At 33.1% G+C, this 16376-nt stretch overlaps 1 protein-coding gene across 4 annotated transcripts in view; it reads right to left on the bottom strand.

Moving 5' to 3' along the window:
- Positions 1-16376, bottom strand: part of LOC111418262 (pituitary homeobox homolog Ptx1) — a 63591-nt gene that overhangs the window by 9871 nt on the left and 37344 nt on the right. For all 4 annotated transcript variants that reach the window (XM_071195415.1, XM_071195414.1, XM_071195416.1 and 1 more), the window contains exons 3-4: positions 9945-10064; positions 3948-4183 (exon numbers count right to left, since the gene is read on the bottom strand). In XM_071195415.1, coding sequence (XP_071051516.1) covers positions 3948-4183; positions 9945-10064 — 356 coding nt within the window. The remainder of the gene's footprint in view (positions 1-3947; positions 4184-9944; positions 10065-16376) is intronic.

Below are 16376 nucleotides of genomic sequence, written 5' to 3'. Positions count from 1 at the left end.
TCGTTGACATGCAGATATAATAAAATCTCCCGAAACCTGTTACGGGTCATTGTTCGTATGACAAGTGGTACATCCAAGTCTTCAGCATTACTGCAGAAGAGTTTATAGCTTGGCAAACTGTGATAACTCATTAAGAAATGTATGCCAATATTTTCTTTCAAGTTTAGCATTTTATTCCTTTGGGTGGCATACAAATTACTTTGACAGGTAATATCTTTCACACAGTTGCCCATCAGTGTTAGAAAATAATCTGTATGATTAATAAAGTATCACCAATTATTTCCTCTGGATAATGGTATCCTGGAATTTCAGTCTGTTTCTCCCGTTTTCTCCATTTTCTATCAATTTCTGCCTTGTTGGACCCTTTGCCACGTATTTCTACTAGTTCAGTGTCACTTTCCTCATTTTCATTATTTAGTTGTTCTACTTCTTCATCTTCCAGCATAGGTACCTCACTAGCACTAGTAATAACAATGGCATCTTCTTCTTCTTCTATTTCTCAATCTTAATATTGTACCTGTTATTATCCTGGCGGTACTTTTACGTACCAAACAGAAAATGTAACTTTCTTCGGGATAAAAATAAGAAATGTTTGAAAATTGTTGTTGTTGTCTTGCTTGCGACCGAGCCACTAAATTAACACCATATTAGTGGACAACTGGACAATTCTTAATGATGTATAAGTCAATCAAGTCGAGGTCGCTTGCGGCCGAGGCGCTACGTTGATACCACCTTGATACAAATTACGTTACATTAAATTATTACGAAAATACAGATTGTTAAAGTTCATACTTTATTTTCGGTTGGTACCACCTTGATACAAATTTGCACAGTTTTCAGGAATATTTGATTCAATCAAGCCGAGGTCGCCTGCGGCCGAAGCGCTAGGTTGATACCACCTTGATACAAATTTGCACCGTTTTCAAGAATATATGACTCAATCAAGCCGAGGTTGCTTGCGACCGAGGCACTACATCAACACCATATTAGTGGTCAACTGGACAATTCTTAAGGATGTATAAGTTAATGAAACTTCGGTCGCAAGCGAGATCGCTACCGCCTTGATACAAACCCGCACAGTTTTCAAGAATATATGAGTTAATCAAGCCGAGGTCGCCTGCGGCCGAGGCGCTAGGTTGTACCACATTGATATAAATTTGCACAGTTATCAAGAATATATATATGTATAAGTTGATCAAGCCGAGGTCGCTTGCGGCCGAGGCGCTAGGTTGATATCACCTTGATACAAATTTGCACAGTTTTCAAAAACATATTTATCAAGAATATATGACTCAATCAAGCTGAGGTTGCTTGCGACCGAGGCACTAAATTAACACCATATTAGTGGACAATTCTTAATGATGTATAAGTTAATTAAACCGACGTTGCTTGCGACCGAGGTGCTAGATTGATACCACCTTGATACAAATCTGCATAGTTTTCAAGAATATATGAGTTAATCAAGCCGAGGTCGCTTGCGGCCGAGGCGCTAGGTTGATACCATCTTGATACAAATTTGCACAGTTTTCAAAAATAGATGAGTTAATCATGCCGAGGTCGCTTGTGGCCGAGGAGCTAGATTGATACGACCTTGATACAAATTTGCACAGTTTTCAAGAATATATGACTTTATCAAGCCGAGGTCGAAAAATCGCTGAAAGGCTCTAAAGATATTAAATTTTTCGGCCAATTTTAAAAAGGTTATGATATCGATATTTTTTTCAAATAGCAATCCTCCATTTTTATTACTGAATCTGTGAGAGGATTTTTTTCTGAATTTAGTACAATCAAAATTACATAACAAAATTTTGGCAAAAAATTACCTTTAAGTTTCATAATTTATCATTCATTTGAGATAGAACAATAGCAGTAACCATGCGTAGCCATGGTAACCAATTGTTTCAGATATTTTATTAAGCGCCGGTTGTACAGGGTGTCCAAATTTCGATGGGTTTGCAGGGTATCTCAGTTATTATGAAAGATAGAAAATTGCGGCTTTCGCGAACCTGTGCTACTTTTTTGTGAAACTTACAATGGCGCAAACCAAATTTTCATAGCCCTCTTCGTTTTTGATATACAGGGAGTGTTTGAAATTTACGATTTTTAGACACGTTCTGTATCTTGGCTATCCGGAAACTCAGTAAAAAAGTAAAAACGGGTTTTAATAGATTTTTTCACGTGGAATCCAATGGTACACGTAGAATTTTTCTAGTCATCACGGGTTTTGAATTATAGACACAACTCAAATACTGAATACTCAACTTCTAAAATACTTAACTCTTTATAACTCAAAAACCGTGATGACTAGAAAAATTCTACGTGTACCATTGGATTCTACGTGCAAAAATCTATTAGAACCCGTTTTTACGTTTCCGGATAGCCGAGATACAGGAGGCGTCTGAAAATCGTAAATTTTGAAACACAATATATCAAAAACGAAGAGGGCTATGAAAATTTGGTTTGCGCCATTGTAGGTTTCACAAAAAAGTAGCTCAGGTTCGCGAAAGCCGCAACTTTCTATCTGTCATAATAACTGAGATACCCTGCAAACCCATCGAAATCTGGACACCCTGTACAATATACCGATAAATTTCCCAACAGCGTTATCTGACCAACAAGTTAGTATACTGTATTATAATGTACGGATATTATTGTTGGTGAGATTATCGGTAGGATAACTTGTCGGGTACTCAGTGGTGCCGATAAGACAGTTATCTGCAACAATCTGGCAACATTTAGCGAGCGACGTTGCTAGATCGTTGGTTATCCGGCAGATATTTATGGTTACCAAGCTTTTTATATAAATACTTTGTATGGTTACTGCATAGGTTAACCGTTGTGTCAGTTGTTTGTCGTAAAATTTTTTTTAAACAATTATTATTGTCAAAATCATAATTAAAACTTCAAAGAAAGATGTTAGCGTTACCAACCCACGGTACAAATCACTAGATATGGGGAAAAACTCCTACCAACCGACCCTTACAACAGCCAATATCTTTATCCTCCCGATAAGTTTATCGGCCGGGTAGTTATCAGGTAGATTTATCGTTATATTGTACAACCGGCATTATATAAGACAATGATTAATTTTTGATATGAAACAGTTGGTTGTCATGGCTACGCATGGTTACTGCTATTTTTCTATCAAATAAATGGTAAATTATGAAACTGTAAGGTAATTTTTTAATGTTTTTAAATGTTTCGACGAATTTATCCGTTACTTCTGGAAAACCCTGTATAACTTAATCAAGGATTATACCACCTTGATACAAAACTGCACATCTTATCCTATTTAGAATTAATATGGTAAGCGACCTCCGCTTAATCATACCACATCATGCATTCTATAAACCATATCATCCTGTTTTCAGGTAATATGATATCAATTTTAGCAATGTTGTGAAGTTATCATTTCACTTCATTAACCCAAAGTCGTTTGCGGCTTAAGACTTGTAATTTGTGTTAACCAGTTTTATGTTAATACGGATCACTTGTTATGTCTCAGCTTATGTTTAATAATGTCATATCATGCATTATGACTTTTGTATTATGAGTTGGGATGACCATCAGCTAATTAGTCATCTTTTTTTCCTTATCATGATGTAATTAATGAGACAGAATTAATTAGTGAAAAATAATCTTATCCTACTTGTTAAAGTTTAACAAATCAATACACATCTTTAAATAAAACTTTTTATCAATGAAACAAGGAATAAAATTAAGTAATTTTTGATGCCTTAAAAATTAATTAATAAGTGATTAATACAAAAAAGACTAAGTCACGTATTCGTAAACATTAATGAACTCAATTTAAACGCATTGTTTCGAGGATTAATTTTTACGATCGATTTGATTGATTCAATTTTTTTGCTTTTGACTTACAATTTTATTTGTCTCCTATCATTTTTAATTTTTGAGCTATGATAACATAAATTAAATTAACTCACCCTAACTCTTGCTTCGGTTAAATTCGTCCACATAGCAATTTCCTCCCTAGAACTCATATCCGGATATCGATTCCTCGCAAAAGTCGCTTCCAACTCTTGCAATTGTTGCGATGTAAAATGCGTTCTTTGCCTTCTCTGCCTCTTTTGTTTCTTATCATTTTTGCCACCTTCTTCACTTTCGCCACCATCAACGCCAACAGCCTCCGTTTTCACCGGATCCGTTAATGATCTACTGGCTGCAACAAAAAGAGTGATGCAATTGATTCAAAAAGATGTTGAAAATAAGAGAATAAAGGAAGGCGTTTAAAAGGGAACGGTTCGGCGTTGGCCAATCACAAAAGCTGTCATCGTCTACCATGATTGATTAAGGCGGTGCGCGACCACAAAGCGTAAAGTAACAGCCGATATCGTAACACTTCACCATCTAATATAGCTTTTATCGGCCAGAAACGATAAGTGCACGTCGACACTTTTGTTGATAAAAAAACCCGCAACTAAATTGCTTATTTTAATTCTATTTTCAACAATTTTAGTTTTGAAATGATTGTAATTTTAATATCTTTTTATGCATTCTTAATCCAAATGATAACCAATTAGAGCTAAAATTTACTTCTCAAAAAAATGAATTAAACGTTTAATAAAACGAGATGAAGCGCGTATTCGATATTAAAAAATTACATAAAAAGAGACTACGAAATGTTGGAATCGGCAAAGCTGCCTGTAAAAGTCTTATGCTAGCGGTGTATTGCACTAGGAGAAGCAGATATAGCTTTACAATTTATGATAAATGAGATAGAAAAACAAAAAGGTGTTTGAAAATGTCTAAACAAAGACAACAAAGCCACCTGTCCAATTAACCAAGAATGCACACTTCAATACATTGATATATTCAATAATGGCGGTAGTATGGATAAGAATCTTCAATTCACTTTTGAATGTTTGAAAACTATTCTACCAACAAGTAGATACAAGTAGACTCTTCAATACAAAATTTAGATCTCGTTTAGGAGATAAAACAATAGATAAATAATTGATTGTTCTGCGACACTTCTTTAAAAATAGTGCTATCGATGGTTGATTTTATTTGGTTGAAATTTCTTGTATTACGGTTAAAATAAGCTGAAATGTTAGAAACATCATGAACAGTTTTTATTTATAATTCCATATGTAGCCCAGAAATCCCGGGATTACCCGGAATAGAGGGATTGTATTACCCGGGATTACCCGGGATTGTAAAATCCTTCTTTAAGAATTTGTTACACTGTTATAGGTAATAAATGAAAGACTGAAAGTGATGGAGTGAAATAGTTTAGATGAAAAATAATCATAATCAACTCAAAAACTATAATCCATAAGAGATTTGTCCCCGTCATTGTTTATTACCAACCTAAGGAACTAATATTGAAGAATTTTGAGGGTTTTCCGATTTTAACACTATTATAGGTAATAAATTAAAGACTAAAAGTGATGGAGTGAAATGTTTTAGATAAAAAACATTAATAATGAACTCATAAATTACAATCCATAAAAAAATTGCCCTTATCATTGGTTATTACCAACTTAGGAAACAAAAACTGATGAATTTGCAGAATTTTGCACTTCTAACATTATTATAGGTAATAAATAATGACCTAAAGATGATGGAGTGAAATAGTTTAGATGAAAAATAATCATAATCAACTCAAAAACTATAATCCATAAGATATTTGTCCCCGTCATTGTTTATTACCAACCTAGGGAACTAATATTGAAGAATTTTCAGGGTTTTCAGATTTTAACACTATTATAGGTAATAAATTAAAAACTGAAAGCGATGGAGTGAAATGATTTAGATAAAAAACATTAATAATCAACTCACAAATTATCATCCATAAAAAATTTGTCCTTATCATTGGTTATTACCAACCTAGGAAACAAAAACTGATGAATTTGCAGAATTTAGCATTTCTAACATTATTATAGGTAATAAGTTACGACCTAAAGATGATGGAGTGAAATAGTTTAGATGAAAAATAATCATAATCAACTCAAAAACTATAATCCATAAGAGATTTGTCCCCGTCATTGTTTATTACCAACCTAGGGAACTAATATTGAAGAATTTTCAGGGTTTTCCGATTTTAACTCTATTATACGTAATAAATTAAAGATTGAAAGTGACGGAGTGAAATGTTTTAGATAAAAAATATTAATAATCAACTCATAAATTACAATCCATAAAAAGTTTGTCCTTATCATTGGTTATTACCAACCTAGGAAAGAAAAACTGATCAACTTTTAGAATTTTGCACTTCTAACATTATTATAGGTAATAAGTTAGTACCTAAAGATGATGGAGTGAAATAGTTTAGATGAAAAATAATCATAATCAACTCAAAAACTATAATCCATAAGAGATTTGTCCCCGTCATTGTTTATTACCAACCTAGGGAACTAATATTGAAGAATTTTCAGGGTTTTCCGATTTTAACACTATTATAGGTAATAAATTAAAGACTGAAAGTGATGGAGTGAAATGTTTTAGATAAAAAATATTAATAATCAACTCATAAATTATAATCCATAAAAAGTTTGTCCTTATTATTGGTTATTACCAACCTACGAAACAAAAACTGATGAATTTGCAGAATTTTGCATTTCTAACATTACTATAGGTAATAAGTTACGACCTAAAGATGATGGAATGAAATAGTTTAGATGAAAAATAATCATAATCAACTCAAAAACTATAATCCATAAGAGATTTGTCCCCGTCATTGTTTATTACCAACCTAGGGAACTAATATTGAAGAATTTTCAGGGTTTCGCATTTTTAACACTATTATAGGTAATAAATTAAAGACTGAAAGCGATGGAATGAAATGTTTTAGATAAAAAACATTAATAATCAACTCATAAATTATAATCCATAAAAAATTTGTCCTTATCTTTGGTTATTACCAACCTAGGAAACAAAAACTGATGAATTTTTAGAATTTTGCACTTCTAACATTATTATAGGTAATAAGTTAGTACCTAAAGATGATGGAGTGAAATAGTTTAGATGAAAAATAATCATAATCAACTCAAAAACTATAATCCTTAAGAGATTTGTCTCCGCCATTGTTTATTACCAACCTAGGGAACTAATATTGAAGAATTTTCAGGGATTTCCGATTTGAACACTATTATAGGTAATAAATTAAAGACTGAAAGTGATGGAGTGAAATGTTTTAGATAAAAAACATTAATAATCAACCCATAAATTATTATCCATAAAAAGTTTGTCCTTATTATTGGTTATTACCAACCTAGGAAACAAAAACTGATGAATTTGCAGAATTTTGCATTTCTAACATTACTATAGGTAATAAGTTACGACCTAAAGATGATGGAATGAAATAGTTTAGATGAAATATAATCATAATCAACTCAAAAACTATAATCCATAAGAGATTTGTCCCCGTCATTGTTTATTACCAACCTAGGGAACTAATATTGAAGAATTTTTAAGGTTTTCCGATTTTAACATTATTATAGGTAATAAATTAAAGACTAAAAGTGATGGAGTGAAATGTTTTAGATAAAAAACATTAATAATCAACTCATAAATTATAATCCATGAAAAGTTTGTCCTTATCATTGATTGTTACCAACCTAAGAAACAAAAACTGGTGAATTATCAAAATTTTGCGTTTCTAACATTATTATAGGTAATAAGTTACGACCTAAAGATGATGAAGTGAAATAGTTTAGATGAAAAATAATCATAATCAACTTAAAAACTATAATCCATAAGAGATTTGTCCCTGTCATTGCTTATTACCAACCTAGGGAACTAATATTGAAGAATTTTCAAAGTTTTCGGATTTTAACACTATTATAGGTAATAAATTAAAAACTGAAAGTGATGAAGTGAAATGTTTTAGATAAAAAACATTACTAATCAACTCATAAATTATAATCCATAAAAAGTTTGTCCTTATCATTGGTTATTACCAACCTAGGAAACAAAAACTGATCAATTTTTAGAATTTTGCACTTCTAACATTATTATAGGTAATAAGTTACGACCTAAAGATGATGGAGTGAAATAGTTTAGATGAAAAACAATCATAATCAACTGAAAATCTATAATCCATAAGAGATTTGTCTCTATCATTGTTTATTACCAACCTAGGGAACTAATATTGAAGAATTTTCAGGTTTTTCTGATTTTAACACTATTATAGGTAATAAATTAAAAACTGAAAGCGATGGAGTGAAATGGTTTAGATAAAAAACGTTAATAATCAACTTATAAATTATAATCCATAAAAAGTTTGTCCTTATCATTGGTTATTACCAACCTAGGAAAGAAAAACTGATCAACTTTTAGAATTTTGCACTTCTAACATTATTATAGGTAATAAGTTAGTACCTAAAGATGATGGAGTGAAATAGTTTAGATGAAAAATAATCATAATCAACTCAAAAACTATAATCCATAAGAGATTTGTCCCCGTCATTGTTTATTACCAATTTAGGGAACTAATATTGAAAAATTTTCAGGGTTTTCCAATTTTAACACTATTATAGGTAACAAATTAAAAACTGAAAGCGATGGAGCAAAATGTTTTAGATAAAAAACATTAATAATGAACTCATAAATTATAATCCATAAAAAATTTGTCCTTATCATTGATTGTTACCAACCTAAGAAAGAAAAACTGGCGAATTATCAAAATTTTGCATTTCTAACATTATTATAGGTAATAAGTTATGGCGTGAAGACAATAGAGTGAAGTAATTTAGACTAAAAGCATTCATAATAAACCTAAAAATTATAATCCAAAAGAGATTTGTCCCTGTCATCAGTTATTATCAACCTAGGAACTAAAACTGAAAAATTTTCAAAGTTTCGCGATTTTAACACTATTATAGATAATAAATGAAATACTGAAAGTGATGGAGTAAAATGATTTAGATAAAAAACATTAATAATCAACCCATAAATTATAATTTATAACAGATTTGCCCCTACTATCGGCTAATGCCAACCTAAGAAACTAAATCTGATAAATTTTCAAAATTTCGCGGTTTTAACATTATTATTATTCCAGGTAGTTGTCTGCAATGACAAATGATCTAAAGAGAAGCCTGTTAGTTCTGGAATACCCCAAGGATCAATATTGGGCCCTATTCTTTATCTAATTTACACTCTAAAGTTGTGCAGTTCATTGGAATTTTGCAAACCTCACATATACGCAGATGATACACAGTTGTATTGTAGTTTTGAATTGAGCTTCCCGAATGCTTCTAATTCTAGTTTTAGTGTTAAACACTTTTAATTTTGAAATGATTGAAATTTAAAAATCTTTTTATGCATTCTTAACCCAAAAGATTAAGACGCCATTAATATTAGACGACAACCAATTAGAGCTAAAATTTACTTCTCAAAAAAAGAAAAGGAATTAAACGTTCTGCTGAAACCAGATGAAACCATAATAGCCGTTGGAGAATAAGCTTTTTGATTTATCGCCCAACATGTGCATCGTGTCTCTTGGTTTTGCTTCTTGGGTGTTTCATGCTCCATGTATTTTTCGTCGATTAAAAATAGATCAAAGAAAATTTCGAAATCGATTTTTTTTTTAAACTCGTTAAATTTTCAATTATCCGATCTTGTATGTCTGGAAACAATGTGGGAAATGTAAAAATCGGAAAGCATCGACTTGTTTGAAGATGGTTGATTAAAAATCGTAAGCCTGGAAGTGGAGGGAAGTGATGGTTCCGGGAGCAATTATCCCCCGCCTCCCTTTGGAGCCGTCTTTTGTACGGGAGGGGACCCCGAAATCCTCGCATTGATCCCCCCCAGACGGGGCGCGTTTTCCCGGACGGAGACGCCTTTTTTATTGTTATTTTTAGCACTCAGAGTAGAGCTGATCAAACAGCCACCCACCCCGGTTTCCTCAAAAATCCATTTACCAAGATTTTTCTTTGCAAAAATTGATTCTGAAAATAAAATTTTTTAATGTTTACCTTTTCGTTCTCTCGTCCTAGATCTAGAAGCAGTTGAAAATGGTAATTGCGGATGATCCATTGAGCTTGAAGTGGACATTCCCGAGTGGGCATCTCTAAAATCGCCGGTTTCCGCCCAAACTATAACAAGAAAAAATCGCAAAGTCGCACAAAATCTATCTGTTAAAAAAGTTGCTTATAAAAATAATCTGGCACAGATTTACTTCTAGAAATAGGAATGGAAACAACAATAAACTTCGGTCGTTAATTATCAAGTTTCCGACGTCGACGACGTTGTCCCGTTTACTCCGAGAATAAGTGGCCCGACTAAATATCGAAGAATTAGTCGCATATTTGCCGTAACTAATCGATTTTAAAACCCACCCGAAAGGGTTTTTTACGCCTCTTTATGTCTCCTCGGGAGCCAAGAAACACATGTCGTCGTTAACGTGTGGACGAAGACGAAGATTCCTTGACAGGTTTAGTGCTTTGATTTACAAGCACAACACGTCTTCAAAAAAAGAATAAACGTATTTATAAAAATACTAATTTGATCTCGTACTAAAAAAAAGAAAGATCTCTGTTTGCTTCATAAAGCTGTATTTATTGGAAAAAGGGTTGAAATTGATTCATTGACTCATCATCGTAAGGAAAGGGTCAAAATAAATGATCCCAAATGTTTAGAAATAGATGAAATAGAGGTCATTTTGAGGGATTTTCGAATAACCCTTTTGGGGTTAACAAGTTATTTCGGGGGTAAAACCTTTCTAACATCTGCTCTGTTATTGTGATTGTGATTGTTTAATGGTTTTGTATACTAACTTGGATGACTTTAATATTTTTCTTATATGGAACATTTTATGGAATGAATTTGTTTGACAAAAAGAACATTTAGAAGAATCTGTATGTTTAGTTTGTTTAAACCAAGGTCACTTATGGCCGAGGATCTACACCTATACCATATTGATACACAACCTGAATGTTTTTCAACGATACTTGGATTAGTTAAGGTGAGGTCGCTTGCGACCGAGGCACTAGAGCAATACCACATTAATATAAACCTGAATGCTGTTCAACAATACTTGGATTAATTAAGCCGAGGTCGCTTGCGGCCGAGGCTCTACATCGATGTCATATTAATATAAAACCTAAATGCTTTTCAACGATACTTGGATTAGTAAAGCCGAGGTCGCTTGCGGCCGAGGCACTAGAGCAATACCACATTGATATAAACTTGAATGCTTTTCAACAATACTTGAATTAATTAAGCCGAGGTCGCTTGCGGCCGAGGCTCTACATCGATATCATATTAATATAAAACCTAAATGCTTTTAAACAATACTTGGATTAGTAAAGCCGAGGTCGCTTGCGGCCGAGGCACTAAAGCAATACCACATTGATATAAACCTGAATGCTTTTCAAGGATACTTGGATTAATTAAGCCGAGGTCGCTTGCGGCCGAGGCTCTACACCGATGCCATATTGATGTAAAAGCTAAATGCTTTTCAACGGTACCTGGATTAATTAGCCGAGGTCGCTTGCGACAGAGGCTTTACACCATTACTATATTGATGTAAAACCTGAATGCTTTTCAACCATACTGTTATTTTGGGGGTAAAATGCTTCTAACATCTGCTCTGTTATTGTGATTGTTTAATGGTTTTGTATACTAACTTGGATAACTTTAATATTTTTCTTATATAGAACATTTTATGGAATGAATTTGTTTGACAAAAAGAACATTTAGAGGAATCTGTATGTTTACTTTGTTCAAACCAAGGTCACTTATGGCCGAGGACTACACCTATATCATATTGATACACAACCTAAATGTTTTTCAACGATACTTGGATTAATTAAGCCGAGGTCGCTTGCGGCCGATGCTCTACATCGATGCCATATTAATATAAAACCTAAATGCTTTTCAACAATACTTGGATTAGTAAAGCCGAGGTCGTTTGCGGCCGAGGCATTAGAGCAATACCACATTGATATAAACTTGAATGCTTTTCAACGATACTTGCATTAATTAAGCCGACGTCGCTTGCGTTCGAGACTTTACACCGTTACTATGTTGATATAAAACCTGAATGCTTTTCAACGTCTTACTATCCGTGCAAAAAGTCAAGGCCCCTCACCTTAGAGATCGATATCTTCGCAACCGCTCGATAAAAAAAATTGCCACAAAGTTTGCTGTAATCACTGAACATTTCTACGTAACATATGATAATTTGAAAATTTTCGGATTCACGGTTTTCTTTTTATCGCGAGTTAAATGAAAAAAGTACCCGATTTTTTAGAGTGCCAGCAACTTTGTCAACTTTGCGATTTTTTTTCTCGAAAACTATCGTACGAAAAAATTTGAATTTTGAACAGGTGGTAGCCTGATGTGTTCTTAATGAGAGGCATATTTTATTTTTTCGATATTCCATACAGTTTCGCGGAAAATCGCGGTTTAGTAAGACGCCGTTATGTCGAAAACGGCTAGGTGAATTTCCTCGCGGATTTGACCAAAATATGTCAAATAATGTCGATTGTCGGATTCCGTTACCAGTTTTTCAAAATTAGAGCTCCCTAATTTTTTAAGAGCGATTTAATGGAATTACAAATTAAAGAGAAACAGAAATAAGTTCTGCGGGGTGACGGGGGTTCTGTCTAATCGGAACAGATGGTGCGTCCCAGAGAGGAGGTCGCGCCTCATTTCTTTATGTAGGTAAGATAAAGGCGCGACGTACTGTCTGGGACACACCATCTGTTCCAATTGGATGGAACCCTGCCGCGAGGATGCGTAACTGAGATTGAGAAACATAAAATTTCCGCTATCTCAGAAACTTAGAAGATGAGCTATAATTTTGACAACATCATTTAATAGCTTGAATAATACCGCATCGCTTTTGTTTTGCGATATTTCTCATATCTGTCATAACAAGGGAGGGGGAGGTCAATGCGTTTTCATATGCTTACATTTTAATATCTCCTGGACCATTCAACCGATTTGAATATTTTCGGTGTTGTTTGAAAGAGCATTTTATGCTCTTTTTAAAGATATTTTCAGTAAGACCGTTTGCTTTAAAACAAATAAGCTAGAGGGCGTTATCTGCAACGATTACATATTTTTGTGATTTTTAAAGAAAAGTTAAATGGAACGGTACTATTTACTTCGCAGACTCTAAAAAAAAATCAAATTTGCTAAATTTTAGTGAAAACCGCATCTCGATATCACCACCCATTCTCGAATTATAGAAGAAAATGTTAAAAATACGAGTGCCATCAATCGGATCCAGTTACCTCATCGAGAAAAACAAATCCGATAACCATGGTAACTGTAAACATGTCATTTACTAACGCAGAAGGGTATGATAAAACATATGATGATTTATTTTCAATGTTTCGAATACGATATTGAACTGCATGGAAAAAATGTGCAATGTAATTATGACAAAGAAAGACATTTTTCTCTAAAAATGTTTTTAAGATTTATTTAGCGATTACGGAAAACTGGCAACATGTAGCCCATTCTGACATCTCTATGAATTCGTAAATCACATTGGTGCGCAATGCGATCCCACGTAATCTGGGAACTCCGAAAACAATTGTCCACAAGATTCCTCAAGAGAATAATATCTCCACCAGGTTGTTTTACATCAGGCCTCAACAGATTATGATAACAGACTGAACTATTACCATTGACTTTTAAATATGATTTGGGCAAATCCAAACCTTTTATCACAAATACTATGGATGCATGAAGCATCTATCCACAAGCTGGTGTAAACTTGCATAATATGCATTCTTGGTTCGAGCAAAATCCACATTGCTTTCACCCCTTTATCTATTGGGTAGAAGACTAAACGTCCTGACTTTTCAAGGAAAACCAATAACCAGGGAAAATATGACAAAACACTAAATACCAGTAGGAACGTGTCCGAGACTTACGCAGCGTTTTTTTTTTTCGTCGAAACTAGATTAACTAAATGCATCGAGGTTTATGGAAGGAGTGAGCTATTAGTGAGCTATTTTTGCCAAAAATTTAAGTTATTCTAAGTGTTTTGGTTTATTTTGTTTTATTATCATTGTTGATGTTTCATTGATCTGATGGCTTTTAAACATGCCTCAAAAGTAGTTTTGAAGCAGTTCTAAGCTTGGATAAACTGTGAAGGAAGGTTCTAGGTAATAACATTTTTGTGCTCTTTTATTTGTTTCCTAAGGTAACTTGATCCGATTAAAATATACGAATTTTTAACATTTTTTTCTATCATTCGAGAATGGATGGAGATATCGAGATGCGGTTTTCACTAATATTTAGCAAATTTTATGGTGATTAAGGGTCTGTGAAGTAAATAGTACCGTTCCTTTTAACTTTTTTTCAATAATCACAAAAATATGTAACTGCTGCAGATAACGCTCTCTAGCTTATTGCCTGTACATTCACAGAAAATCTGTATTGAAAATGTATTCGGCGTATAACATGATGATTCTCCACTGCCTAATGATGAAAATCGCTTAATTTGAAACTAAAACGTTATTAGTAAAGTTGATGTAAATCCGTAGATCCACTGGTAGTAGGGCTTGATATGGATGTTGTGCTTCAACATTTGCAAAATTGTGGATTGTGATACCTCATGTTGTTCTGCAAGTATCCTAGTGATTATACCAAGCTGCTTTTCCACGATATTCAAAACCTCCTCGTGGCCTTTTATCTAACAGCACCGTGTATATTATGAGTGTTAATCATTATATCCAAGTTACAAAATTTTAAGATGTATCCATTAAATATTGAGCCAAGCACAAATCTGTATTCATGTCTAAACCACTGTAATGCAAAATGCAATATGGTATTAAATGAGTCTTCTGATTCATCTTTAACACTTTCTGTATTAATCCTCATTCTATTTGGGGAAATTTTCTCAAAATTCTTTTACATGTAATTATGTATTAATTATTATTGAAACAACGTCCACTTTAGATGTTAAAATTGACTCGTGTCAATCACATTCAAAGATAAAAATCACTCTCATTGTATAATCTAGAGTATTTTGATGTTAAAATCGAAATTATCTGATGAAGTTAAAATCGCGTCACAAATTCCATGGATTTGAAGTATTGCATAAAATCGTTTTGTGTACATTATCTAAATGCTTTTATATTATCATTATATGTAATATAAAAGTGGCGAATATAAAGTAGGTATTATTAAATGATTAGAATTCGATTTTGGTTTAGTAATAACAACGCGTGCGCCGTTCTCGAACTCCTCATTTGATTTATAGCGGGATATTTGAACTTGGATCACCCAGGAGATTACTTTTGTTGGCTCCAGATTTACCGTAGATACACCTGGTCTTAACGGTGAGATTTATTGAACGAGACCCCCCTCCGTTAATGAATTTGAACGTACTACATACCGTGGCATAATGCGCGAAATAATATTAGTTTAACGTCAGAACCAATCGGATTATCGTCAGATTTCATTTTATTAGTTTCGATAAGTCTTTAAATACGTAACAATAAAAATTTATTTTTGCAAAAAATAATAAATATGTTTTGGTAATCGTTTATTTAATAAAATAATAAATTGCGGGTATTGCATTCCAATAAATGTTCATCAAACACGCAGAGTGGTGCTACAATACACGTGTAACAGAAAAGGGAGAGAGAACAATTTCGATGTGTTTTCAACAACAACAGCAAATATATAAATGCTTTAACGACGCACGGCGCGTAGAGAATTTACCGTGTATGTAATATTTACACCGCGCGAAATCCGTGTGTTTGCCATTAGATCCGCGGTGTATATAGAAAGATTAACGGCGGCATTAACTTCCGGTACTCGATGGATTACCTTTAAAACCTATTCCAAACTATAGTTTAAAACATTTACACAATCAAATTGTTGTCACGTTAAATTTCATTTCATTTCTCTTTCTTTCGTATTTATTATTTGTAGAAATTTCAAAACGCGTCTGGTAACAGTTGAGTAATAATTATTTTATTACACCCATGTTTTTAAAGTTTTAATTTCAAACTGTCGTAGTATTCTGTATTATTAGATATGATAAGAGCGCAATGTTAAATTTTTAAATATGTTTTTTTTTTTAGTTGAAATGTATTACCTCAAATATAATCAGGAGCCTTGTCTCATATTGAGCCATTTTCAGAGAGCTCGGCAAATATTATAAACGTTTTACAGCCGAATGTTGGGGTCATAAAACGATGACGGCGTCATAAATTACAAAACGAACGATCCACACAAATTTATAATATCTATATTTATCAACATTATTAGTCTTTAACATGGTCGTGTTTCACTTATTGCAAATTTCGTTCATAATTTGTTGAGTCATTATTTTAGTTTGATATCTCAAATAGATTAAGACTCGAAGCAAAATATTCTTACCAAATTGATAAAAAACCTGAATGGTTTTGAAGTATGAGTGTTATATTAAAGCCGAG

Source organism: Onthophagus taurus, chromosome 3, assembly GCF_036711975.1.
Source record: "Onthophagus taurus isolate NC chromosome 3, IU_Otau_3.0, whole genome shotgun sequence".
Classification (NCBI taxonomy): Eukaryota; Metazoa; Arthropoda; class Insecta; order Coleoptera; family Scarabaeidae; genus Onthophagus; species Onthophagus taurus.
Note: the sequence above shows the minus strand (reverse complement) of the source record. Positions and strands in the feature narration are given on the sequence as shown.